This window comes from Lissotriton vulgaris, chromosome 7 (genome assembly GCF_964263255.1).
Source record: "Lissotriton vulgaris chromosome 7, aLisVul1.2, whole genome shotgun sequence".
NCBI classification, from domain to species: Eukaryota; Metazoa; Chordata; class Amphibia; order Caudata; family Salamandridae; genus Lissotriton; species Lissotriton vulgaris.
Window position 1 is genome coordinate 1,678,926,180 of NC_141695.1, and position 13,247 is coordinate 1,678,939,426.

Consider the following 13,247-nt stretch of genomic DNA (forward strand, 5'->3'; position numbering starts at 1 on the left):
AAGAAAAGGGGGCAGGTGAGAATACCCCCCCCCCGATATGGTGCCGCGTTATGAATTCTTTATTTTTATTTTGCTGCAGACTCGCAGATGAATCCGCAGCAAAAATTTTAAAAAATGTGCGGGCTCTTGAGGTATCAGGAGGGCTTGTTGGCCCCCAAAGACCCTCGAGAGTCAATGATGTCCTTGGGGGGGGGGGGCAACTATCCCTACTGTTATCTCTAGTATGTCTCACACAGCGGGATTTCTAAGAGGTCTTCAGAGGCCATGCCCCCTTTCTCCACCACTCTGCAGACGCGGCTTGTGGTGCACTACTGGTTGGGGGATGACGTCCTCTTTACTCCTGAGGGACCTTGGGGGCCAAGAAGCCCTCCTGGTACCTCCCGTAAGTCCTACAGATTCCTGACAGCTGGTCGGAGGACCAGCCCCCTTTCTCCACCACTCTTGACTAATACTTAAAACACCATAGAAATTAACTGTAAAAAACAAAGGTTACAGGGACGTTATAGTTAGGAATTGGGGTTTAAAAAAACCTTAGAAATTCACTGTGATGTCATCAGAGACATCAGAGACATCTTCAGTGATGTCAATGACCATGTCAAGATTGATGTAATATGTGAGGTCCTAAGCAGTGCATTGCGGGCGCGAGTTATAGTTAGCTCGCTAACTATAACTGCTGAATTTCCCTGATTGTGTACTAGTGAAACCTGAGTTTAACTATGTTTTTTCCAGCGGAAAACAATATATATATAGAATGCTGTTTAAAGTATGTAGGCAGTACCAAATTGGCAGTACATAAGCGTATTCTACAGCATCTAAGGGCGATCATTAATAAAGACCAGAACTACCCAGTTGCAAGACATTTCCAGTCTGTGCATAACAGTGACCCCCAATTTCTCCAATATTTTGCCATAGAGTCAATTACTCCAACAAAGAGAGGAGGGGACAGAGAAGCCGGTCTACGTCGATTAGAGACAAACTATATATTGGTTTTATATATCCTTGCCCCCTTTTTTCTACTGCACACCATCGAAAATCTAAAAGTATCTTGGAATGAAACATCAGAACTTGTAAAGTATCGATAAACTCAAAGAATCTTTAAGGACATTCTTGGTATTTGCACTACATAGGCACAGGTCACTTTGACTATTAGCACTGAGGCACACAGTCACTTTAAATTTATAGTACTGTAGCAACTTGGCACTTTATTACATTCAATGAATTATGAATTGAATGAATTACCACTCGCGTGTCTGTCCTTAATAGACAGAATTAGGAATGGGGCAAGATGCACAGAAGTTGGTTTTTCAAAATTGTTCAATATGTAACTAAGTGCTTGTTGGCAATTTATATAAAAGTATTGATGCACTAATGATGAGAGACAACTTTAACCTTGCAGAATTGGAAAAAGAGTTATAAAGTGACTGTAGGATTCTGGTTTTAATTTCATTGAGTTTACACAATAGGGTTATAACCCTTTTACGTTTAGGTGAGCACTTAGGAATAAGGATGTATATAGTGCATCGGACCAATTGATGAGATGATATTTGAAAGCATTTATGCAGAAAATTTTATTCAAAATTGTAACTGTTTTATATAATAGGGAAGATGTGATGAATTATTTATTTTGTAAGCATTCAAGCTGTTGTTTTACAAAATTATAATTTGTGTTTTGAAATGCATTTGGGGGAAAAAACAGTTTGCAATGTATTTATACAGATATAAGTATTTTCTCTGTCAATTGGCAACTGTGAGGCACTTGCACTTTAAATTTGGGCTTGTCAGTACGCGTGGTCAGGTGTTCAAGGCCGCTTGGACGGCCGAAACACGTCTTAACTGATGTGGGAGAAATAAAATAATGCTTACACACAAATTGGTCTGCGCCCGTCATTCCGTGTAAAGCGGGTGGATATTGCGAGCTGTTTATATATAATATTGACACATTACCTTACTATCATGGCAGCTGCAATAGAAAGAACACTCTCACAGTCCTTTCTTGTTTGCCACTATTTTTAAATTCACCACTGAGGAGGAGGTGTTCATTACTCAAACAAACTGAATGCTGTGTGCAAGGTATATACATTTTTTAAGCACTGAGGAAAGCTAATGTCTGATAAGGTGTCTGCATTTAATAAAATGTATTTCAGGCAACCATGTGAGTGCCCCGCATTTGTTGGAGCAGATAGATCGATATCTATCACTTACCATACCATATACTTACCTTGCAATGTAAAGCCATTGCTTGGTAAAGACATGCTTTTTACTGTCACACAACTGTTCTCTTGTGGTGGTAAGAGGGTGGTACAGGCTAAGCTCGATTTTTTTGTTGTTGTTTGTTTTGTCAGGACATGTTTCTTTTCTGTAATAAAAGCTAAAATGAGAACCCCTAATCGAATTACTTTTCATGGGATCATTTTCAAGGGGGGTAGTTTGTACCCAGATGGAGTGAATGGCTGAGAAAGCTTCAGAGCACTCAGAGACCTCTGATGCAGTGGCCTGTCGAGCCGCACTAAAAGATGGCGGCTTCTGCAACACTGGGTTGCGTACTCTGTCTTAAGACTTTGAGAGAGAGAGATAAAGTAGAACACAGCCATTTACAAGCAGAGGAACTGAGCCATTGGCATCGAATTTCTGAACCAATCTGTAGATGCATACCTGCCTTGGCTCTTAGCACGAGGCAGACTATTGTGCTAAGCCAACCTGAAATACATTCCAAAGCTAGGCCTTTTCATCCCCCAACACAAACATTGCACATGTATTTAGAAAGTCGTTCTTAAACTGACCTCCTGTTGTTGTACAGACACTGTTTAGATAGTAAACCAGTTTGTCGTGAAAGTTAGTTTTGGCAGCAGCACTCCTCCTGCTCCCCCCCCCCCTCCACCACCTGATCTAGAAAATCGAGTCTTGTGTTCTTTGAAAATGCTTAAAAACGTTACAGTTTTTATCTGCTTGATGACTATTTTCTCTAATATAGTACTCCAAAATTGTAAATACAGGCTCAGCGGTTGCTGAAAAATAAAAGGCTTCTCAAAAATAGTTCCAAGTAGATAGAGCATGTGTGGAAATTGGTTTGCTAACCAGTGAGGCAATGTTTAAGGACTGCTTTACACTATATCATTGTTTTACATAGGTTCCTGAGGGTAAGGGGTGGGCTGGCAATAGATTAACTCAATCTAGATAACTCCGGAGGCGCTGGGCTGCATTGAAGTCTTTGCAACGCTTGCCTGCAGGTTCTTTTTTGCTTTGCTTCAGGTTTCACATTCTTCCTTTTCAGCATCTCTGCTGGTAACTATCTATCCAAAGCTGTGTTTTGTCGGATACCTTCAGGGCTGCAACTCTTTCCTCCAAATGTTGGCCCCTCACAGGTGCCTCTGTAAAGGCTTAGCTCAGAGTGCTGAAGGCTGCGAGAGGTTGTCTGGTTGCTCAATGCCCCTCATTCTCCCATGCCCTATTGGAAGGACCCGGTACATAAGGGGGTGGTAATGGACGGAGCATCTGAACCAATCAAACACTCCCACCCAGTCAAAAGATCTGGGTTTAATCCATCACCGTTCTTTAGCCCACTCTGCCACCCCAGTTCAGACATGGCTATATGCAAATCCGTCTGACCCTGTGCCTCATGGGAACAGTCCAGCCCGAACTGCCAAGCCATGCCTTCCCTGGACCAGAAACAAGCTTCCGAGGACCGGTTTCTGGCATTCCAGCCGTCTTCAGCCCGGCTTGCTTGAATCCAGTGGCAAAGTGAGCATGGGACTCACGTCTGAGCATACCCTGCTACACTTAAGGCGGCCAAAAGCGGTACAAAAGGGGGTGGTAATGGACGGAGCATCTGAACCAATCAAACACTCACACCCAGTCAAAAGATCTGGGTTTAATCCATCACCGTTCTTTAGCCCACTCTGCCACCCCAGTTCAGACATGGCTATATGCAAATCAGTCTATATGCAACTCACGTCTGAGCATACCCTGCCACACAGTTCAGACTGATTTGCATATAGCCATGTCTGAACTGGGGTGGCAGAGTGGGCTAAAGAACGGTGATGGATTAAACCCAGATCTTTTGACTCGGTGTGAGTGTTTGATTGATTCAGAAGCTCCGTCCATCACCACCCCCTTTTGTACCGCTTTTGGCCGCCATAAGTGTGGCAGGGTATGCTCAGACGTGAGTCCCTTTCTCACTTTGCCACTGGATTCAAGCAAGCCGGGCTGAAGACGGCTGGAATGCCAGAAACCGGTCCTCTGAATCTTGTTTCCGGTCCAGGGAAGACATGGCTTGGCAGTTCGGGCTGGACTGTTCCCATGAGGCACAGGGTCTGACTGATTTGCAAATAGCCATGTCTGAACTGGGGTGGCAGAGTGGGCTAAAGAACGGTGATGGATTAAACCCAGATCTTTTGACTGGGTGTGAGTGTTTGATTGGTTCAGATGCTCCGTCCATCACCACCCCCTTTTGTACCGCTATTTGAAGGACCCAGCAGTGCATGGGAAGTGTTCAGCCACACACTGTTACAAACTGGTTTAGTTTTAGGCCATTCGCCTCCCACACCGGTACGATTGTGCCTCTCAGCAAAATGAATCTGTAGTGATCTGAGCAGCTGATCTCGGGACCCCAGCTAAGAAGAATGCTCACCAGACATGCAGGCCTGCTGTTCTCTATATGGCATCAAACTGTATTTCCCAACTTAAGCCGAATAGTTAAAACCACTTATGCAATGCTGGATTGCATTTGCGCTAAGGTGAATGTCTGTTTGAAAAAACTTCTTAAGCTCACCGTGACCCTTGGCCGACAGGAATAATTTTATTTACAATCTATTCTTTTTCAACACACAGTGAGTGGTAAAGTCTAACATGAACTATAAAACTTCATACAGAAAGGTACATCACATAATAATTATTAGTGCAATTTAGTCAATTTGTAAACCTACGTGCGTAAAGGACATTACAAAAATCAAGTGCATACCTGAAATCATTACCATAGTGACTTAAACATGGCACTCTTTCTGCACTACCAAAGTGTCTGGATCTTAGGGCAAAATGTTTAGTTCCTTAAATGTTTAGTTCCTTTACCTCAAAACACTGTCCCATGCATTCTGCTGGGCGTAATGTTTACTGTGATTTCTCTAGTACAGATTGACGACTCCCTGTGTGATCTCATGACTCAAGGCTTCTGTGGACCCACTGGGTCTCAGAATATAGTGGAAAGGGCAAAAATATCTTCCAGACTTAAATAGAACTTCCAACGTGTTCCCTGTACTGCAGTGGACTTTTCCAGAGCTCAGACACAGTGCACCTCATGGTGTCTGTGGTCGTAAAGCTAATTTAATTTCACATAGTGAGGCCATGGACCTACCTTTCCTTATGTGCTCTGTGATCCATGAAGGCATACCAGAAATGTGGATTGTCTCTACCATGTGGCTTGCAGGGCTGGGGAGTCTTAGTTGTTTGCCTTCAGGCCTGACTCTCTTGAGTACAGGTCCTAATTTAAGCTTAGCACAGAGCCTTCCTATCCTTTCCTTATGTGAATGGATGCATTGTCTAGGAGCAAGTCTTGTCCTGGTGGCGGAGCAGAGGCGGGAGGTGTATAACAACATTGTGTGGTGGGTTTCTGCTTTGTTTTTGCGTCTCTACTCCAGTAATGCCCCCTTTTGACCAGTAGCAGTCTAGGCCATCACTTAGAAACATTAGGGACGCCGGTTGGACGCCCCAACCCCGTTGTACCCATTGGCAACATGATCCTTGTCCATAGGAGATGCTGGCTAAAGGAGGGGTAGGATGGTGAATGATGACTTGACCTGATCTACTAGTGGGGAACAAATGAAGAGTGCATCACCTGCTTCCATGACTGAGCACTAAGGCGCACATGCATCAAAATAGGCATTTGCGATTCTTTAATTGCAATTTTTAAAGAATCGAAATTAAAGAATTGCAATTGCCTGTGCATGTAGGAATCGCAAACATTTTTGCGATTCCTAAACATTCCTTAATTACAACTCGCAAGTTGCGAGTCGTAATTAAGGAATTGCTACCCATTGATTCCTATGGTCCTTGAGGCCTATAGGAATCAATGGAAATTGCATGCACAGTTTGCGAGTACCAAATAGGTACTCGCAAATTGCGCATGCAATTGCAAGGGTGCCAAAAGGACACCCTGCTGCACCCCTGAAATTGCCATGTGACTACATATTGCACACACACATGCCCTAAGGGCATGTGTGTGTGCAATATGTGCGTTTCACTGCACTTCAGTGCGTTTTTCAAAGTATTCGCAAATTACCGTCCAGTTTCATTTGACTGTAATTTGCAACCCCTAATAGCAAAATCGCTGTTTAAATTTCATTCATGCACTGCATTTAAGGAATTGCAAATTGCGATTCCTTAAATGCAATCGCAATTTAAGTGATTGCAATTTTTGCGATTACTTACATTGAGATTTTTGCATTTGAGATGATGCATCCCAAATGCAAAAATACTGGTTGCGAAGGGCAGATTATGCAAATCTGTTTGCGACCGTTTTTTTTCTTGATGCATCTGGCCCTGAGCTCTTTCTAGGGTGAGTATTTAGAGCCTGGGCAGACTTTGCTGAAGGAAAGAGAGCAGGCTTGCAGAAAGATGTGGGGCGTAACTGGCCTAAAAAGATACCCTTGCATTTATCACATAAAAATATTACTACACAAGCTTTAAACACCATGAATATTGAGGTTACTCGTCAAGCAGTGCATGGCTGTCTGTTGGCTCCGCTTAGTCCTCCATATAACCAAAACTTTAATAGTGCATGGTATATAAAGTACCACATTCCATTGTATGCATGGCTTGCCCTGAAAGGGTGCTCCATTGAATCAAAAACATGATCATAATGATGCACATCCAACTATTACCTCAAATGTAATGGTAAACTTGTGCATGTTTTATTATTACAGGAGCAACGTTCATAATGCTAGGGTATCACATGTGGGTGTACAAAAACTATTTAAACAGATGTGTTTGAGCAAACTTTCATCTGTGGGTTTCCTTACAGTAACGAAATGTCCTCTGAGTCTGTGTCCTGTGAGCCTACAGGCTTAAGGAGCTGGACATTTAGTATTACGAGATGGTCATGACAGTGTGCAAACAACGACTGTAGTTCTTTCAATCTTCTTTTAGTATTAAATTTGTTTATTGACAAATAAAGATACACACATACATAGTACGATGCAATATATATCCATGGCAGTAATATGACAGATGCCATCATAAAGGGAACAGCAATAATAGGCCAAGTAAAACATAATGTGGCAGAGCGACCACTGCCATGTCTGTTCGAGAAGGCATGAGTATGCAAACAGAGAAACAATAACCAAACCCCCTCCCCCCGCCCCCTCCCCACCCACCCGCCACCCCTGTTCCAGGTCCAATATCCTCCTGCATCCACTGAATCATCTAGCCGGATGATCCTACACCTTCTACCTGCGATAGCCTCAGTAACCGTAAGTATCTGGGACAGGTCACTTCTCTGAATTCCGTTGCCAGCAAGGCTAGAAAGGGCTGCCATAATTCTGAATATGTGTCACACTCCCCTTTCACAATCAGGGACAACATTTCCATACCCAGGACATGCCGGAGACAGAATAACCAGCCCTGAAAAGTGGGGACGTGGTTGTACTTCAATCTTCTTTTAAAAATTCAGCACCTTGAACAAGGCTGCTATTGCCAGAGAGATCGCTTGACCCAAAGGAGACCATAGCATTGTGCTAAACCTTTGCCTCCCTCGTAAAACCTCAAGAACTTCCGCCCCATCTCGCTCCTCCCCTTTTCCTGCCAAAGTCATCGAGAAGACTGTCGACAAACAACTCTCCGCCTTCCTCGAGGCAAACGGATCCCTCGACCCCCTCGTAGTCCGGTTTCCGAGCAAACCACAGCACCGACACCGCCCTCATTGCAGCAACTGACGACATCAGGTCCCTGCTCGACAACGGGGAAACAGCTGCCCTCATCCTCCGGGACCTCTCAGCAGCACTTCGACACTGTATGCCACCGCACACTAATACAGCGCCTCAGCAACACCGGAATCCAAGGGACGGCCCTGGAATGGATCATCTCGTTCCTCTCCGGAAGAACCCAGAAAGTCTGCCTCCCCCCTTCCGATCCGCGGCCACCGAAGTCATCTGCGGCGTTCCTCAAGGATCCTCGCTCAGCCCCACCCTCTTCAACGTCTACATGAGCCCCCTCGCAGCCATCGCACGGCAACACAACCTAAACATCATCTCCTACGCTAACGACACCCAGCTGATCCTCTCCCTCACCAACGACCCCGCCACCGCCAGAGCCAGCCTCCAGGAAGGAATGAAAGACATCGCGGAATGGATGAAGCGCAGCCGTCTGAAACTGAACTCAGACAAGACTGAAGTCCTCATCCTGGGACCATCCCCCTCTGCCTGGGACGACTCCTGGTGGCCCCCTGCACTGGGCACCGCCCCCAAGCCCTCGGACCATGCACGCAACCTGGGCTTCATCCTGGACTCCTCCCTCACGATGGCCAAGCAAGTTAACGCCGTTACCTCCTCCTGCTTCAACACTCTCCGCATGCTCCGTAAGATCTTCCGCTGGATCCCCACTGGAACCAGGAAAACGGTCACCCAGGCCCTCGTCACCAGCCGACTGGACTACGGGAACACCCTCTACTCTGGAACCACAGCCAGACTCCAGCGCATACAGAACGCTTCTGCACGACTCATCCTGGACATCCCCCGTCACAGCCACATCTCTGCCCATCTGAGAGACCTGCACTGGCTCTCCGTCAGCAAGAGGATCACGTTCAGACTCCTCACCCACACACACAAGGCTCTCCACGACATGGGCCCCAAATACCTCAACTGCCGCCTCACATTCTATACACCCACCCGTCAGCTCCGATCCGCCAGCCTTGCCCTCGCCACCGTCCCACGAATTTGCAGAGCCACCGCCGGAGGAAGATTCTTCTCCTACCTGGCGGCCAAGACATGGAACTCCCTCCCCACCCACCTACGGCTGACCCAGGACCATCTCTCCTTCAGGAAACAACTCAAGACCTGGCTGTTCGAGCAGTAGCGGCTCCCCCTCCTCCCTGCGCCTTGAGACCCTAGCGGGTGAGTAGCCCGCTCTACAAATATGATTGATTGATTGATTAAAACATAAATATACATTGCAGGAAAAAATGAATGTGTCGCAAAGGGCCACAATATCTTTTAGCATTCTCTATGAGCTCCACTTGCAATCTATCCAAAAGGAAAAATCCGAGAGGTAACCTCTGCCCCATAATGTAAATTCCTGCAATCTAACTACTTCATGATGGAACCTGTCAGTCCACTTCTACAAAGAAACCTAGGGACAGGGAACCGCACAAAGATCTGGAAACGCCAAAGTACACCAGTCTTAGCCTGACTGCAGTATGATACTAGGCAGAACCAAAAAAAACAACTAACTTTTCATAAATATATGAAAGTTGAAATCTGCAAATTACCAAACTGTATCATTTAAATTTTGAAAAGGCTAACTCCCATAAAAAAGTAGCTTAATAAAATCAATCTACCCTCACATATGATTTCAAGTGACTACGTTCAAGGTATGATAGCTGGGGCTTATATATGGGTGTGTCTGAGTGAGAATTTGCATGCTCACAACGTCTGTTTGTGCCTTGCTTCTGGGATGTCCGGTGCCCTGGCCATGATGGGCAATGATTTGTTTTTTGTACAGTTAATAATTGTTCACATTTTCTTTCCATGCAATGGAACTGAAAGGATTTGTTTTGAACAGTCAAGTTTACAAAAAATGTATAGTTTGACAGTCGTACCCACATTTTTATTTAGCCTCTTAATGTTTACTGTAGTCTGTAAAGGGTTTTGTTTTGTGTGTGGAGACCAAGCTTTAAATGGAGTATGTACAGTAGCCGTGAAAAGTTGTATTTTAATTAAGTGGGTACCAAACACTGGATTGTCGAGGTGCTAGGGTGATGGAAAGAAGTGTAATGTGTATCCAGATTGTATTTTGGCTACTTCTGTTTAACCTTGATTTTTCAATGTCTCCTCCCTTAGGGCTGGGAAAAAATGCTGAGGGGCGTGTTGAGCCTGTCCAGACTGTAGTTCTACCAAAAGGCAAATCCCTTGATCAGTGTGCGGAGATCCTACAGAGACGAAGGGAAGGGAAGCTGATGCCGCATAAACCTAGGAAACGGCACCGAAAAGGTAGCAGCTATGCTGGGCGGAAGCCTGCTGGGCGCCAGCCTAAACGCAATGTGTTTGACTTCCTGAACGAGAAACTGGAAGGGCGCGATCCCAAAGCGATAGAAGGGACTGCTGCCTCAAAGAGCCCTGGGGGTGACATGTACTGTGCAAGCCAGACCACCAAGAAGGCCTTGAGTGTCCAAGTCTTCCAAACCCTGGAGAAGATACGGCAGACGGAGAAGGATATTGGGAAGATTCGTGAGGCTCTGGCCCGGAATGTGGGCAGGTAAACCAACTCCAACCCTGCTGCCTATCTTGGGGTTGGGAGTCCACAATTGATACTGATTGAAACTGGCAGATAACGAATTTGGGGGATAAAAGCAAGAGGGCACATGGGGACGCCAAACAGGATTGCTGGGATTGTGTGTGGGTAAAGTGGAAATGGTGCAACTGGGGGTGTAATTAAGTAAATTCATTTATTGTGCTCGCTGATGGAATGGTAAGAAACTTATGGGACATGAGCATAATTTGACTATGTAGACTTGTATGTAAATGATCTGAAGGGAAAGCTAGTCTTGTACTGGGTCTGGAAAAGTGCAACTCTTAGTGCATCTCATGTAGAAGCAATTTAACAAGTCTCGTCCTTCAAGTGTACACACAAGACTGAGCGCCGCACAGCGTTGGGTTCAGTATCCTTGGCCTCGTCCGATCTAAGGCTCTAATGTACCGAATCACAGGACTGTAAATAGAGGGTCTTTCAAACTGCTTTTCCTGCAGTGGGGTAGAGGCGGTTATCAGTTTTAAGCAAAAGGTCCGAGGCTACCAGGACAAAATACACAAGATGGCGCCTATGTGCTTAAAACTATTATGTTTCGCAATACACTATAGATGAAGTCAAAAGGTTGCTCTATAGATTTTACAATTACATTTATGCGTTTCCCGAAATTCCAATAAACATTAAACTCTGAGTACTGTAACTTTAAATTAATGTTGGTCCCCAGTGGCGCGGTCATCAGCTGTTGTGACACAATTTTATAAATTATCTTTTTGTCCTGGGGACGGTACGCTTCGGAATTCTAATTTGTCCTGTAAAGAACTGCGCTGGTCACTTTTGGTGCCATGTAGGGAGATGGCAAATTATGGAACAATGCTCATTATATCACATAGCTCTGATAATAGCCTTTCTGGTTCTGCAAGGGCTCATAAATCAGGGTTTGCATTCCAGGAAGGCTTTGATTTTGCCACCTTTCCTTAAATCTACATACAGTGGCTGTACGTAGGCAGGAAGCGGTACTTCCAGGGTTGGATTGCTGGTGAGTCCATGCACACCCAAAGACTTAAATGTTTAAAGGTATTGATCAACTCTTCTAAAAATGCTTCCACGCTGCAAAAGGTTCGAAATTTGCTCCCAGCACGTGTAGGTGTAAAATGTTTTCCTGAGTAGGGACTCCTTTTTAAGTATCGGCTTAACGGAGTTTTGCATTGACAAAAATAACACATGTATATTTGCAAATGGAAAATGGAAACCACAACAGTTTATTAGGATCATAGGTTTATTAGGAACATAGGTTCTTGGCCTACTTTTGTAAATGCTTGTGAATTCCTGAAGATCTTGTATCTGGAAAAGTGCAAGGAAATATACTCGCATGTTTACTTTTAATGGCTTTCTTTAATGACTGGGCCGCTAGTTTGTTCATGTTGCTTATAGTGGTTTACACAGATTCTCCATTAAAATTTATTTATTTTTATACGGGAAAGCATCAAACACATTTTACTATATGATGCGTTAGACGTGCACATAGTTTAGGGAAGAATTTTATTCCAAACTGCACTTTTTTGTGCTTTTTTTTTCTCTCAAAGCAATCATGTATGCTTTTTTTTTTTTTTTAAATACTGGGAACTTTGTCGGTAATGCAAGTTAAGCTTGTGGATATTGCTATGGTTGTTCTCTGTAACAGTAAAGCCTTTACAATTAATGACTCCTATAGCTGGATTGGAACAACTAATAAATATGGATTCAAATGTTGTCGTTAGTGCCAGACAACCTATTTCAAAGATCCATACTGTGGTGCTGTAAGCTGGAGAGGGTTGGGCCTACTTGTCCAGTGGCCAAAATAAACATTAAAACTTGCTGTCCTTGCACCATACAACATGTCTTGGGAATCGAGCAATAGGAATTACACACCCCTGCTTCATATAATAAAGACCCATGTAAGCAACCTAAATTTGGTGCTTGCTTTTAAAGTGTCATTACTTCTTAACTTGTTCTCTAGTGCCAGATTAATTTTCACTATAATGTCCAAAAACACAAGCCACTAGCATCTGAGCTCTTCTAAATGTCTAATGCTTCTGGCTTCACGGTGACGCCTCCCTTGGAAGCTGAGCGCCCTCTCCCACATTGAGCTTGCTTGCCTTGGAGGCAATGGAGACTTTTCTAGAAACTAATGCTGATCGGTCTTGCTGCCTTTTAGTGGATGAAGTAAACCAATAGACAAGTGCATGTGAACGCATGCTTTTAAACAATTCCTTTCACTATACAGGAAGTCAATACAACTCTTTCTATACTGAATATAAAGCTTCACATGAGTCTTTAGCAGGACTGTTTAGAAAATCAGTCCAACCGGAGCACAGTGGGTGTGTGGGCATGATGACTAATGCCATCTTAGACAACTCTGCCTGGTGATGCTAGGAAAAGGACATACTGCCATAAGTAAAACCAAAGGGGATGATGGACGGAGTGTTGAACATTGCAAGCACTCGCCCCCAGTCAACTGATCTGGGTTTAATCCATCATCATTCTTTAGCTCACTCCGCCATCCCAGTTCAGACATGTCCATATGCAAATCAGTCTGACCCTGTGCCTCATCGGAACAGTCCAGCCCGAACTGCCAAGCCATGTCTTCACTGGACCGGAAACAAGCATCCTAGGACCGGTTTCTGGCTAATCAGCAGTCATCAGCCAGGCTAGCTTGAATCCAGTGGCCAAGTGTGCTAAGGACCCAAATCTGCGCATTCCCTGCCAACGTAGGGCGAACAAAGCAAAACCAAATGGGACGATGGACGAAGTGTTGAACA

The 13,247-nt window shown here is 44.6% G+C and overlaps 2 protein-coding genes across 4 annotated transcripts in view; one reads left to right on the top strand and one right to left on the bottom strand.

The window, feature by feature from the left end:
* The window catches only part of ARFRP1 (ARF related protein 1), a 301,101-nt gene that overhangs the window by 150,541 nt on the left and 137,313 nt on the right, over positions 1–13,247 (bottom strand). The gene's annotated exons all lie outside the window — the stretch shown is intronic.
* ZGPAT (zinc finger CCCH-type and G-patch domain containing) overlaps positions 1–13,247 on the top strand; it is a 62,113-nt gene that overhangs the window by 43,708 nt on the left and 5,158 nt on the right. For both annotated transcript variants that reach the window (XM_086932753.1, XM_086932754.1), the window contains exon 6: positions 10,044–10,458. In XM_086932753.1, the coding sequence (XP_086788879.1) occupies positions 10,044–10,458 (415 nt within the window). The remainder of the gene's footprint in view (positions 1–10,043; positions 10,459–13,247) is intronic.